The sequence below is a fragment of the Strix uralensis genome, chromosome 24, assembly GCF_047716275.1.
Source record: "Strix uralensis isolate ZFMK-TIS-50842 chromosome 24, bStrUra1, whole genome shotgun sequence".
In the NCBI taxonomy this organism is placed as follows: Eukaryota; Metazoa; Chordata; class Aves; order Strigiformes; family Strigidae; genus Strix; species Strix uralensis.
The window spans coordinates 4,928,472-4,942,854 of record NC_133995.1 but is presented as its reverse complement, the minus strand read 5'-3'; the positions used below and the strand labels follow the sequence as shown (position 1 = coordinate 4,942,854).

The window sequence follows — 14,383 nt, the reverse complement described above, 5'->3', positions numbered from 1 at the left end:
CCTCACTCTCCTCTTCCTCCTCCTTCTCCGGCCCGCAGCCCCGGGGTGCAGCCCCGGGCCGGGGCATGAAGGTGCTGCTGTCCCGTCCCGTCACCAGCCAACCAGGGTCCCCCGTGCACACCTTCATCTCCTTCTGCACATCTTCATTGCCCTCTGCACACCTTCGTCCTCCTCCGCATGTCCTCACCCCCCTGCACTCACCTTCATCCCTGGCTCACCTTCATCCTTCTGCTCATCTTCATCCCTGTGCTCACCTTCAACCCCTTCCACACACCTCCATTGTCCTCTGCACACCCTCATGCCTTGCCACACACCTTCATCCCCCTCCTCATCCCCACCCTCACACCCTCGTTCCCCTCCAAACACCTTCATCCCCCTCCTCATCCCCACCCTCCAAACACCTTCATCCCCCTCCTCATCCCCACCCTCACACCCTCATTCTCCTCCAAACACCTTCATCCCCCTCCTCATCCCCACCCTCACACCCTCATTCTCCTCCAAACACCTTCATCCCCCTCCTCATCCCCACCCTCCAAACACCTTCATCCCCTTCCTCATCCCCATCCTCACACCCTTGTTTGCCTCCAAACACCTTCATCCCCCTCCTCATCCTCACCCTCCAAACACCTTCATCCCCTTCCTCATCCCCACCCTCCAAACACCTTCATCCCCTGCCTCATCCCCATCCTCACACCTTTGGTCGCCTCCAAACACCTTCATCCCCCTACTCATCCCAACCCTCACACCTTCATCCCCCTCCTCATCCTCACCTCCAAACACCTTCATCCCCCTCCTCATCCCTATCCTCTCACTGTCATCCCCCCTCCAAACACCTTCATCCCCCTCCTCATCCCCACCCTCCAAACACCTTCACCCCCCTCCTCATCCCCATCCTCACACCCTTGTTCCCCTCCAAACACCTTTGTCCCCCTCCTCACCCCCCCCACACCCCCCCAGCCCCCCGCACCCCACAGACTCCCCGTCTCTCCCGCACACCCACCCCGCGGTGCCCAGGACGGGGATCCCAGCCCACGCCGCTGCCATTTCCCTGGGGAACCGAGCCAGGAGCCAGGCCGCGGTCATTTCCTCGGAGCGAGCCGAGGGGTGGTAACGCGCTAAGCCGCAGCCGGCTGATCGCATGCGAGTCCCTGGCCGTGACCCAGCCCAACTGTCGAGCACCGGTGGCCCCGATAACGGACAACACGCGGCAAAACCCCCGGCCCCACCGGCCACGGGGTCCAGCACACACCGAGCACTGGTGCCGCGGTACCCAAAACCCACAGAGATAAATCGGGGAGAGGGACCCTCCCGGCGCCCTGCTTGGAGAAGGGATGCTCTTTGCATCTCATCCCTTCCAGAAACATATTTTTCCAATTTTCCTGCCGAGCTTGGTTGTATTCAGGCATTTTGGGACAAGACAGCCAACGCTGCAGCCTGTAAAGCGACAGTCTCCGAAGCATCCAGCGCATTCAGCAATTGTGTGTGATTAATAAAGCCGTATCGCATTCTTCCACCCTTGGCCTGGTGCTAACTTGTAAGAAATCTGGACCAAAAACTGCAACAAAATGGCTGCTATTCTCCAAGGGCCGTTCGGAGCACTCGTTACTCATCCCTTACTTGGGCAAAAATGACATTGACTGCTCCTGGAGATGACAGGCTTAATTGAGTTCAATAGGAGTTTAGGCTGAGTAAGGCATGAGCAAACAAGCGTGCGTTAGCCCATGGATAAAAGCCTGATCTGCAAATGTTTAGGAACACATGTAACGCCGCGCAGGGGAGTACCGAGGGGGTCACCGCTGCGCCGGGCCGGCCGCGCGTGCAGGGTCGGGCTTCGGCTCGGTTACAGCGCCCGACCCAGCCACCGCTGATGCCGGGATGAGCTTGTTCTGGAGCGCGGCGATTCGAGCCCGACTCGGTGGTTTCTTTCAGTCCTGCCTCTTAATTTATTTTTTTTTTCCCCCTCCTTCAGAAGTCCGTAATCCTCGTTTCTGCTATTCTTCGTCCACTGGTGGGAACAGCAACTTCCTTTCCCAAATTATAATATAAAAGAGCTGCAAGCAGCAACGCCATAAATAATATTTTCTTATGGCCAGAACATCCAAGTCTAGGCAAGACACCAAGAACAGCTACAACACTGTAAAACTCCAACACTTCTCCAGAATGGATTCACTAATTAAAAAATGATTCCTTTTTAAAAGCAGTTGAAAAATATTGGCTTTCCCATTACTGCCTGTAGCTTGCTGTGCCGAGAAAGAGCCCATCCTGCAAACCCACAGCCCAGCTTACCAGCCACGAGTCTGCCTTTCCCTCTAAAAAATGTCACCGAAAGAAATACACGGGGAGGGGAAGGGGAGAGAAAAACACCCCGTCACCATCACTTCTTTGATTAATTAATGTATCACCACTTCAAAGCACGGGGTGAGAGCCCCCGGGGCTGAGGCGATGCTCTCCGCTGGGCAGGGCACTCGCGGGCAACCAAACAGCTCCGGCCCTTCCACCCGGGCGAGGAGTTTCCCTGCTCCGGCCTCCCCTCCCAAACCTGCCGGGATGCAGCAGCCGATGGGGCCTTTCGGACCCCCCACGGAAACACCCCCAGCCCCCCCTAAGAGTGCAGGGTCTCAGCCTGTGCTCAGAGCTGGGTGGATGGAGCCCCCCCCCCGAGCCCTGGGGGTCTGGGGCAGAGGGAGAAGCGACGGGGTGGAGAAGAGCCCCCCGCTTCCCTCCTCCTGCTCAGCTCTGGACCAGCATCTTTCTGCTCATCGGCGCGGGATGGGGACACCGGCACCCACCGCCTGCGAGAGCCCCCGGCGCCGCGGTGACATTGGTCCTAGCAAGGATGCGGCGCTCAGCATCGAGGTGGGACCTTATTTTTTTTCCCCGCCCCTTCGCCTTATACCCATCTTTGCAAAAATAAAACGCATTTCCCAGGAGGTTCCCTTGAGGAGCTGTTGACAGTCGCCTCTGAGCCGCTGGCTGTGCTCGTGCCCCTGATGAGCGCTTCGTGGGGTTAAATCCATCCCTGCACCACCAGCCTAACACCAGCCCCCTAAAATAAAGCTTCAGAAGCCTCAAAGTCTCACGCTGCGGCAAAAACATCCGTGGGGATTGAGAAAACCCTTTCTCCACGGAAGACACACACTTTGGGCTCAAACGCTGTTGATAAGGCTCCTTTTTTTTTTTTTTTTTTGATCTTTTCTTGCAGCGAGCATTCCTTTCACACCCACGCACACCCCAGCATCCTCAGCCATTGGTCTGCCGGCGCATCCGTCACACTTTCCGTCGGCCAAAGTAGATACACATTTCGACTGCTTCCATTCCTCGTCTCCTCTGGTGTTAACAGCCAGCGCAAACAAAGGGCCTGAATATCCATCGCCCTATTAAATTGTTTTCATTTGTTTCTTGTGCCGCAGTTGGTTTGGGTTAGAGGGTTTGTGTAAGTGATTTGGGGTGGGCGGCTGATGCGGTGACTGCGTTCTGGGACGGCGTGGCATGGCCTTGGACACCCGTGGCTGATTTTTTGCTCCGCTTGGGCTGCAGGCTGGGAATCCCGAGGGGTTTGCAGGCAACAATGGGCAACACGGAGACTCTTTGGGTGAGGGGAGGGAGAAACTTCCTGGGAAGCAGCTGGAATAACGGCAGCTCGTGCTCCAGCGAGAGCTTGGGGAGCCCAAACCCCTCTTTCTCTGCCTGCTTCAGCTTCTCTGCTTCCACCAGAGGAATGGGGACAAGCGTTAGCTCAATCGTTAGCCGAGTTTTTCTCGATTTCAAACAGATGTTGGGTTCGTGGCTGGATTTGGGCAGAAAGCTCTTGCTTTCCCCACATTTGCTGGCCATACCTAGGCAGGGGATGCTGGCCCCAAACCGTGGTGGCTGGTTCTCCCTTTAGCTCACAAGAAGGTTTCACGATATCCCACGCCGGCCCGTTGTCCCTGAGCTGTCCGCCCCCATCTGCCCCCACCACGAGTGTCTGCTGATGAATCACGGAGCCTGGATTCGTGCAGCTGGTGGGAAAATCTCAGCTCTGTCTGCAAAGCCACTGGGGCAGATGTTTGCCAGCAGTCCGACTGCGGCTCGTGGTCCCACTGTCACTGTCAACTGTCCCCAGCCCCGCGCAGGGACGGGTTTGGGCCATGGTAGCGTTGTGACACTGCCCAGCGAGGACAAGCATCCCCCTTGCACAACGGCCTCTGTCTCATCCATTTCCCACTCCTTGGCTTTTCCACCCTGGCTACCTCTCACAGCATTAACCTGGGGGGCTCAGGTCACCCCAGAATGGGTAAAAGACCTCTATGTGTCCCGGGAAGGGGACCCCAAATTGTATCATCCCCCCTGGGGTCAGTGCGTGAGCTGAGCAGGTGAGAGAAGCATGATCAGGGAGTCGAGGACAGTGTTTTGGGGCACCTTGGCATGTCCCGGTGTTTCTCACCACTGAATTAATCAGATTTGGGACTGTCCGTGCAGCCAAATCCTCACCCCGCAAAGGTGAGTTTGTGCTGGAAATGGGGGCACGGGCTGCCCTGCTCCCCCTGAGCTGCCCCTCTCCAACATCTCCCCTTCCTAAGGACTCCCCGCAGCCCCCCGCGACACCCCACGAGCAGGGAGCACCAGCGGGGCCAGTCCCGGCAGTGGGGACACCGGGAACCTGCGGGGCTCCGTGGGACCACCAGCCCGGTGTGATCCAGAGGGATGCCGCAGAGTGCCGGGGCGGTGAGTGCCGGGGGCACGGGGGGCTCGACGGGGCCCGGCCGGGTGCTGAGCGTGACTCAGCGCCGCACCACACCTCGTGAGTCACCCCGGCGCTTCCTGGTGCACCCAGAGTTTTCCCTTCCAGGTCCCTCCTGGTGGCACCGACCCAGCCCAGCCCCGTGCCGGCGATGCCGGCTCTGTCTCACGTGGCCACCAGCCCTCCCCCGCCCGCACCCGCTTCCCTCGGCACGTGCCCGCGTGCCACCCAAATCCCCAAAGGTCTCCAGGCAGCGGGGTTAGACCCAGTGGGTGAAGAGCCCGGGGTGTGCAAAAACACCACAGGCACCGCACAGCAAAATGGGGCGAAAAAAGGGTTTGGTGCCCAGTGGGCATCAAGCCAGGCAGGGGGTCCCTCGCCAGGAGCTTGGGCAGAGCCCAGCCACGTGTGGGCTCTGTGCGCACTCATAGAGGGACAAAGAAACACAAACCGAGGAGACCACCAACCCCCCTCTCACCGAGAGACTGAGCTACAAAATACAAACCAGAATCTAAAAAAAAATAAAAAGGGGGATGAGTTTCCAGGATCTGAGTCCAAGAAACGTCTCAAAGGGATGAGATCGGGATCTCAGTCAGCCTCATCTGCTAAATATACCCCGGGCCTGACCCTACCATCTGCCCCAGACCTGCAATCTGTCCCAAATTTGCCTGGAGAGGGTGGCCCATGGCTGGCCGAGCGTCCCACGGCGCTCCACGGGCACCGTGCCCCTCAAGCCCTCCCAGGAGCGGCTGCAACCACGAGCATTCGCCGGGCAAAAGGTGGAAACAGAGGGAGCGGAGCAGGACGGGGATGCAGGAGCATCCACCGGGCACCGGCACATGGCCCCGGTGGCCCCGGTAGCCGCGGCGCGGGCGCTACTCGCAGGCCAGCTTCCCGTCGAAGCTGGAGAGGGCGATGGCGAAGGCCTGCACGGCGCAGAGCGGGTAGTTGTAGTCCATGGTGAAGGCGTCATCCGCCACGCGCCCAAACTGCATCACGATGTAGTCGGCTGCGGGAGAGACGGGACGGCTCCAGTCAGCGCGGAGGGGGCGAGCGGCCGGGATGTCACCTGCGCACCCATCCTGCCTTTTTCCCAGGGGACCCACGCAGCGACATCCCAAAGAAGCTGCCCCCCGCTCCACCAAGCTCTGCCCGCAGCTTGTTGCTACCAAAAAGCATCATTTTCCCAGTGCACGGTCCGGCACAGAGCCACGGCACCCTTCGGTCCCCCCAGCACCCCCTCCCTGGCAGCCACAGCCCCCCAAGGGACAGGGACCCCACTCACCCCCCCGTGGGACCGCTGCTACCGGAGGGCGGGTGACAGGAAATCTGTAAAAATAACCAGGGGCCCCCGAGAGGTTTTTTCTGTCCCGTAACCCAACACCCCGGAGGCCGAAGGCTTCTGACTGCACCGGACAGGTGACGAACGGCCGCGTCCGGCCGCTCATGTGGGGACAGAGCCACTGCCACTCCCGAGGGACTGTCCCCAAGGCGCGATGCGCCCCAGGGTGAGCCCACTGGCAACGTGGGGAGTGTGCTCTGGGGGTGGCTGTAGTGTAATGAGAGGGGGTGCTCAGCACCCCACAGGATTTGTCCTTGCCCTAATCTGCCTGGCAACAGGTGACCCACGCACTCCCTCTGCCGGCACCCCGACCAGCAGGCAGCTGCCTGTGCCGTGCCACACGCCCTGTCCCGGCCTCATCCCAGCTCCAGCAAAGGCAGAATCATCTCAGAATCATCCAGGTTGGAAAAGCCCTTGAAGCTCCTCCAGTCCAACCATGAACCTCACCCTGACCGTTCCCAACTCCACCAGATCCCTCAGCGCTGGGTCAACCCAAAAGCAGGACCCCAAAGCAGCTATGCATGAAAAAACCTAAACCTCAGCAAAAAAAGGGGGTGCTGGGGCCATCTAATAGCAGTGCTCCCCCCCATCACCCCCTGTCCCGTGCCCTTCCCAGCTTACGGTCGCTGCTGTGCACAATCTGGAAGTTTTTGACGGAGGCGTGGGTGACGCGGCCGTGGAAGTTGAGGACGTAGGACTGGGTCTCGTCGTTCCACACCGGCGCTTTGTTGTGCAGCTCGATCACATTGTCCATGTTTTTGTTCTGCCATCGCATCAGGAGGCCGTCGTTATCCTGGGGAGGGCGAGAGGGGGGCAGAGCAGAGTTGGGGTGACCCAACTGCTCTGTAGTATCCAGCTGGGAGATGGGATCCAGTGCAGAGAAGAAAATACAGACACTGCGTCTCCCACCTCCCAGGGAGGTGCCTTTAATTTCAGGGATACCTGAAAGCATTTCCCTGCCCCAAAATGGGTAAAATCCAAGGTGAACCCCAGCAAATCCAGTCCTCAAGGAGTTTCTCTCACTCTGGCTCCTGACTTACATTTCGGGGCCGGATGGGCACCCTCTCGTTGTCAGCATTCATCCCGGGGATGATGACCGTCATCTTCCGGGGGCCTTTGAACCCTAAAACATTGGTCTCCTGCAAGAGAAATCCCATCCCTAAAACCAGTGACCACCGCAGGCTGCAGCCTCCCTCCGGCGGCTGAACGAGGGCTCAGGGATGGATCCAGCCCACCCCAAATCTCTGCGACCCCCCCCCGCGGCAGTAACCCAGCGAAGGGGCGCAGGTCAGGGCCCCCTTGCTGCCTGCCCAGGAGGTGTCCCGGGGGGGTCCCCCCGCAGCTGCTTACGTAGACCACGGCCGAGAGCTCCTGCCGCACGTTGGACCAGTCGGCGTTGGCCCTGTCGGGGTTGGCGCCGTTGTCGAACACCGTGAACTTCGTACCCATCAGGTTGGATCTGCAGCCGAGGACGGGAGATGGCTGCGGCCAGTGACACCGAGTCCCCTCCGGCCCCCCCACACCCTCCTCCAGGCACAGCCCCGGCTTTGCTCCAGCTGCAAAACCCACACGCAGTCCCCCCCCGCCAAGACTGTCCTTCCCACCCTTTAGCCGTTTGCTCGAGTTCAGGGCACCCCTAAACGTGCTGCCGCTGCGGGGACCCCCCAGCATCGCTGCGCAGCTGCCAGCGGTGCAGCAGGCCGGGACTTGCCGGGCTCACCAGGCGCCGTTTCTAGCTGTGACCTGTCTGCCGGGAGGAACCAGACGAGCCTGTTTTCCCCTCCCGGCCCCCCAACACTCCTCAGGTCCAACCCGGCAGCGGGAAACACCGATTTTAGCCTCCTGCCTGACCCCGCCATCACCCCGGGGCAGCTGGCAACCCATGGAGTGGAAGCGGGGTGCTGCAGGAATGGGGTGCCACCAAAACGGGGTGCCACCTCTGCTCCTACCTCAGCTTCCCGATGAAGTTCTCTCCCCCCCGCGACAGGTCGGTGGGGTCGATGGAGATGAGGTAGTTGGAGGTTTTGCTCTTCTTACGCTTCCTCCCGGCGAGGAGAAACACCTGGGAGGGCGGTGGGATGGGACACTGTCATCGCCATCGCTGCCGCCGTCCCCGGCTCGCTGCCCCGCCGCGCCCTCTGCGCAAGGCTCGGCCCAACAGGTCACTGCCATGACCTGGCACAAGTCATGGAGTGAAGATAATCCCCAAAACACCGGCTGAGCCATGGGGCGGGAGGGCCTGAGCCCAGCCCAGCATTAGCGTGGCGCTCCGGCCGACGTTCGCTCGTCATCCCAGGTACCATCAACATGGGGCGTTTCCCAAGGGGAATTGCAGGGGAGGGGAGCGCCCCCCTCCAGGACCCACCAACACGGTGGGACGCAGGCAGGTATCCCCCTAAAACCCTGAGGGTGCTCCCCGGGGTGGGTGCAGAGCCCCAGGGTGTCTCCACACCCCCACCTCAAGTCACCTTCTTGTCGTTATCCAAGTGGAGGTAATAGGTGGGGTAAAGCCCCCGGTCCATCCCCTTCTTGTCCCGCGTCACCCGGCACTTGATGGTCACCCCCTGCGGCGCCGGCTGCAGCACGAACTCCTCCAGGTTGTCCACCTCGATGACGGGCGACGGGGCCCTCTCCTCCTTTGACTGCAACACGAGGGGGGATGGTGACCCCAAAGCCAAACCTGCCAAAATCTTCCCTCCTTTCCCAGCTAATTGCTCCCTGCTCCTGATCATCCCCACCGGGATGAAACTCTGCAGCTGGTGGCTTCGGGGATGGTGCTGTGGTGGGTTTTCCTGAGGGATGCTCCAGCCCCCCGACCAGCCTGGGGGGAAGAGCTGCTGCCCCCTGAGGGGATCCCCACCACTCTGAGGGGGTTTTTGTACCTTCTTTGATTTCTTCCCTTTTCCCTTCTTGTTGGAGTTTTTCTGCGGGGTCTCCAGGGTCTCCTCCTCGCTCTCGGCTGCCTTGGGAGGAGCTGCAGGCAAGAACAGGCAGGGGCATAGCGGGGGGAAGAGCCTCCGCTGAACCCCAAAACCGAGCTTGGAATAGACTCACACCAGCCCCATTGATCATAAACCCCCTCCCCATGGCCAGGCTCACCCACACCCCCACGAGCCCCTGTAGCACCCATCACCCTCCATCGCCGGTGCCGGGCTCTCACCTTTCTTTTTGGTTTTCTTCTCCTTGGGGGGGTCCCCGCCGGTCTGGAAGAGGGACACGGGGTTTTTCTTCTTCTCTGACCTGATGGGTTTGGTGCTGGCATCGGAATCATCCTCCTCATCGCTGCCAGTGGCGGCTAGGGGGGGGGGGGGACATGGGGGACACCGTCACGCAGCACCGGGTGCTGTCAGCTCGGGGTGATGCCTTGGGGCAGTGGGACTGGCTGCCACCTCCCCCCCCCGGCTCGCCCCGTACCTTTCTTTTTGCTTTTCTTCTCCTTCTTCTCCCCGTTTACCTGGAACATGGACATCGGCTCCTTCTTGGTGCTTTTGGCAGATTTGGCTTTGCTGTCAGGGTCGCCCTTGTCTCCTGGTGGGATGAAGGAGCCGATGAGCGGCCGGACATGGGGACGGGGATGGGCAGGGATGGGGGACAGGGAGGTGGCAGGGTGGGGGAGATTGCAGGAGGAGGGGCTGATTGCCCCACAGTGCCCTGAACCTCCCAGGACAGAGATGGGGATGGGACACAGGTGGTCCCCTCGTCCCAGCAAGGACAGAGGCAAGTGGCAACGGAGCCGGGCTCAAGCCGTCCCCTGGGCACTCACCCTTCGGCTTCAGCTTCTTCTCCCGGCTCTCACCCGAGGGGGGATCTTTGGGCAGCTTCTTCTTGAGCTTTTTTGGCAGGTCTTTATTCTCCACCTCCTCTTCCTCCTCCTCATCCTCGGAGTCCTTGGCCAGCTCTGCCCGGAGGTGACACCACGACATCAGCAACGCGATGGCCTCTCGCATCGGGGACCCACAGCCTCAAGGTTTGCGAGCAGGGAACCTCCCTCGGCAGCACTGGCCGGCGTGGGGCACCCATCCCACCGCGGCCCGGGTGCTGGGGCCGTGGGTGCCCCGGGCCAGCCGTGGTGGCCAGCGGCGCGGTGGCCGTGTCCAGCGCCGGACACAGCGTGCAAAGTCACACCGCCACCTCGCGGCTGCAGCCCCAGGGTGCGGAGTGGGGGGGACGAGCCCCATGTTTTTGCCCATCCCACCTTTTTTTTCCTCCGGAAAGATGTCCGGGGAGCTGGTGGCACCAGCCAGCCACCGGCTGCCACATTCCCAGGGAGTGTGTTCGCCCCTGCTCCGATCCCGACTCCCCAGCCGATGCCATGCGTGCAGGGCCCCTGCCACATCCCCTTTCCTCCTTCGGGTGTAGCTGGATTTTGGCCAAAAAGCCCCCCCGAGGGACATGCAGAGCCCCTGCAGATCCTGGGAGCATCCGGGGGACATGGTGCATGGGGACATGAGGTGCCACGAGCGGGTGCCCACAGAGGGGTGGGTGCTGTCCCCCCACCTTGTTGCTTCTTGGGGCCCTTGGCCACGCGGGAGCGGGGGGGTGGGCTCTCTTTCTTCTTCCGAGGCTCCCTGCTGAACTTGGAGTAAGGGTCCTTGTCGGTCTCCTCCTCCCCCTTCTCCTCCTTCTTCTTCCTCAGCTTCTTCACCCCTGCGCATCACGGAGAGCACCGCGGGTGCAAGATGGGGTTGAGGGGGGGACCAGCATGTCCCCTCCATTTCCATGGGAGCTGAGGGGGGGTGTCTGTGCTTACCCTGTGCCAGGGCACGGGGCTCCTCCGCAGCCTCCGCCTCACCCGGCTTCTTCACCCGCAGCCGCCGGGGCTTGGCCTCGGGCTCCAGCACAGGGTCCTGCCGCTTCTTCTTCAGCTTCTGCCCCCACGGACGGTGCTACGGAGACGGTGCTGACCTTAAATCCCTTTCCCCTTTGCAAGGCAACCCCTGCTCAAACAGCAGCGGCTCCCTTTCGGAAATACAGTCGGGCTTTTCCCCGGCCCCGCGTGGGAGCAGGGACCCGCTCCAGGGACAAGGGACACGCTCGCACGTTCAAACTTACCATGGGGCAGCCCCCCGGGGAAGGCAGAGGAAGGAAAACAGAAAGGGCTGTTAGCAGGCAGACAGGGGAGTGTCAGCGCTGGGACAGACGGCCACATGCCAGCCCCGGGGACGAGGGACGTGATGGCACGGAGGGACAAGCCATGCTGTGCCACAGGGACCCCGGCCGGGAGCCACCCCAGGCACAGGCTCATCTCCCGATGGGCATCCCGGGGCCCTGAGCTGGGACATGGGGATGAGCAGGCAGCCTGGCTCCGCACCTCCATCTCCTCTCGCCCCCGCAAAAGGGTCCCGTCGAAGGCAAGGAGCCGTGGCTGTGCCGGGATGGAGGTCAGCAGGAGCGGGGAAGCAGGGGGATTAGGCACAGCACACCTAATCCCAGTTAGCCAGGGCTATAAATAACCCTGATTTACCAAATACAGAGCATGTGGGGCAGCACTTTGCTCCGGACAGGAGATATTTGGGGAGTGGGTGTCAGCTTGGGGCCCTCAAAAAGTGATTTAAGTAAATCCAGTTGCACCAGGGCACCCGCCACCCAACAAAGCACCTTCTCCCTCGCAGGAGTTTCATCCCCCCTGGATGACCCAGCGCAGTGGGTGAAGGTGTTTTGGAAGAGGGGGGATCAGGCCGGACCCCAGGGGCATCCCAGCGCTGTGGATTTGGGGGTTGGAAACTGGGGGTCCCACAGCAGAGCTGGAAACCAGCTGGTTTCTTCTATGTCATCAGCTCACACCGAAAAGCTCCTTCACATCATCTAATCCCTTAAGTAGGGGGGGGGGGGAGGACAGCCACTCCTTCGTTACTTAATGAAGCCGTTCAAGGAGGGGCTGCTAATTAAATCAGCCGATCAATGACATTGCTGCTGAGATCCCTCGGAGGCCGGGTGGCACCCAAGGGCTGTGCTGAAACACAGTGAGGGGGGTCTGGCCTTTGGGGTCACCACCTGGGGAAAGTGAGTCACAGCTGACGGCTCAACTGAGAGGCTTAATTAAAGAATTAATTAGGAACCGAGAGCCCACCTCATGGGGTGCTTCGAAGTGATGGAGAGGGGGTTTGGAAGGATGCACAAAGGAGCAGTGGGGGCTGTGGGATTTCCTCTACCCACTTGCTCTGGAGGGGGGGTCCCCAGAAGCTCATGCCCCCCCCTGGGGCTGCAGCACCCCAACAGAGCAGCCCATCCAGCCCCAATTTGGTCTCGGTGTGGGGCCAGGTTTTGGGGGTCTCTGATGTCTCCAGCCCTTGGGGACAACCTGCAGCAGGGGATGGTGGCACAGGGACATGGGGGGGGAGGATTTTTTCTCACCTGCTTGGGCTTCTGCTGCTGGGGGCTCCCTGGCTGCTCGCTGGGGCTGTGGGGCACAGAAAGCAAAGGGGTAAGGGCTTTCAACCCTCCACAGCTTTCGGCGGGGCTGAGACCCACTGACCAAGCCCCACTCCAGTTTTTGGGGTGGGGATCAAAGATCAGCCTTCCATTTGGCTCCAGAAGCAACTTCCCGTGACTCGACTGGGTCAAGCTTGGCTAACAGCATCCCAACTAGCAGGGAGCACAGGACGGGCTCTGCCTCACCCAAGGGTGACAGCAATGAGGTTAATTTGGGGACCCCCCTCTAACAAATGCTTTTCCTCTCTGTAAACCAATGAGCATCATCACACCGACCCCCAGAGCAAAAAAAAAAACCTGATAAAATAGCTCATTAAATTGCATTTAAACTGAAATTGGAGAAAAAGGCACTGGAGGAGCTGGGAGCCCAGTGGGGATGCCCAGCACATCGCCCACCCCGCGGGTCGCATCCTGCCCGCCAGCACTCACCTGTCGGCAGCCCAGACCTCACGCAGGATCTCCGTCTGCAGCGGCATGGCTCCGGGCTGGCTCCCTCCGCCCTGCCCCGACCTCCTTCCCTCCTCCCCAACACCGGCCGCTGACCCCCCAGCACTGCAGCCCCTACCAGCCCCGATCCATGGGTTCAAGTCCGAGCAGCCTCACGGCATCAGCTCAGCTGCTTCTGCAAGACCCTGTGGCAGGAGGAGGAGGAGGAGGAGGAGGAGGAAGAGCAGGCGAAGGAGATGATTAACTTTTTATTTCTCCTGAAATTCCGTAATAGGATTTCAAGGGCTGCTGGCCAGGCCTGCCAGGAGAGCAGCTGGCAGGGTGGTAATCCCAGGGAAAGGGGGCCCCGTGGGAGCGCAGGGGGGCACAGAGGGTTAATCGGACCCTGGGCACCTTTTGGGGGTGACTGGCTCCCCCCATGCTGGGTGGGGTCCCCAGCACAGCGGGGCCACTCGCCTGGTGTGGGCAGAGGGATGCTGCCTGACCTCGTTCAGGGTTACCATCCCTGGATGTGCCTTTTTCCACCCAAAAATGTCATCTTGGTGATAGGAAAGCAGGATTTGGGCTGTTTTGCAGGAGCAGGGGGAGCCCACGCAGGGGAAGGCAGCACCCCCAGCTCCGGGTGATGCTAAGGGCTTCCCTACGGACCACTGCTCCGCTCTGGCCCCGGTCCCAGGTCCCCAGGTCCCTTCGGGTGATGGGTGTCACACCCTGCACATGGCTGCTCCCACCTCGCCTCCTTGTTAACACCATTTAATATTTAGCTGTTAATATTCCCCTCTGAAGGCCGCCCCGGATGCTCCCCAGTTGCAAAGCCGGCCAAGCCCAGTGCCCCCAGTGACCCCACCAGACCCTCGGCCTTGCCCAGCCCACCACAGACACCCCAAAACCCCCTCGGCCGCCCCATTCCCCACCCCATACCCGGTGCCACTAGATGGCATTTGAACACCGCACACCCGGGACCCACCAGCCCCGCGAAGGTTTCGACGCCTTCGGTACAAAATCCTCCCGGTTTCCCTTTAATCTCTAAACCGCATCTCATCACCTGCCCGCGTTTAATTTCTCTTCCAAGAGGGAGAAAAGCACCAAGCCAAAATAAGCCAAAAAATCTGCTTCAAAACAGGGGAAAAGCCCAGAAATGGCAAAGCAAGTTGGTTTTTTTTTCTGTAGAGCATTTTTTCCTATGGAAAATACGGCTTGGGCTGCCTGCAAGTAATTTTTTTGCCCTGCCTGTGAGAAAAAAAAGCTGATTCTTTGCAGAGCCCCGGGGTCTCGCAGCACCCTCCCTGCCAGCACCCACAGGGATGCTTTGCTGGCTACGAGACACCCCAGGGGTGGTGTAAAACCAGAGACCTGGATGAGCAGCCGGAGCAGCCACACGGCCGCCGTGCCGGGAGTATCTACAGGAGGTGGGAAAACAGGCTTGAGAAATGCTGCTC

General features: G+C 60.5%; 1 protein-coding gene across 4 annotated transcripts; it reads right to left on the bottom strand.

Moving 5' to 3' along the window:
* Positions 1-1,400: 1,400 nt before the first annotated feature.
* TULP1 (TUB like protein 1) lies at positions 1,401-13,083 on the bottom strand. Of its 4 annotated transcripts, XM_074893498.1 has the most exons (14): positions 12,927-13,083; positions 12,420-12,465; positions 10,816-10,933; positions 10,563-10,712; positions 9,829-9,963; positions 9,480-9,593; positions 9,226-9,360; positions 8,948-9,039; positions 8,534-8,707; positions 8,015-8,127; positions 7,416-7,524; positions 7,106-7,204; positions 6,687-6,858; positions 1,401-5,732 (listed from the first exon to the last, which is right to left on the bottom strand). In XM_074893498.1, exons 1-14 carry the CDS (start codon positions 12,971-12,973, stop codon positions 5,599-5,601), a joined length of 1,638 nt encoding a protein of 545 aa, XP_074749599.1. In that variant the 5' UTR covers positions 12,974-13,083; the 3' UTR covers positions 1,401-5,598. The 4 variants fall into 4 exon arrangements, with proteins under 4 accessions (XP_074749599.1, XP_074749601.1, XP_074749602.1 ...); XM_074893500.1 differs by lacking the exons at positions 12,420-12,465; positions 12,927-13,083 and adding an exon at positions 11,377-11,441; XM_074893501.1 differs by lacking the exons at positions 12,420-12,465; positions 12,927-13,083 and adding an exon at positions 11,377-11,401 and having other exon boundaries at positions 10,816-10,930.
* Positions 13,084-14,383: the final 1,300 nt, after the last annotated feature.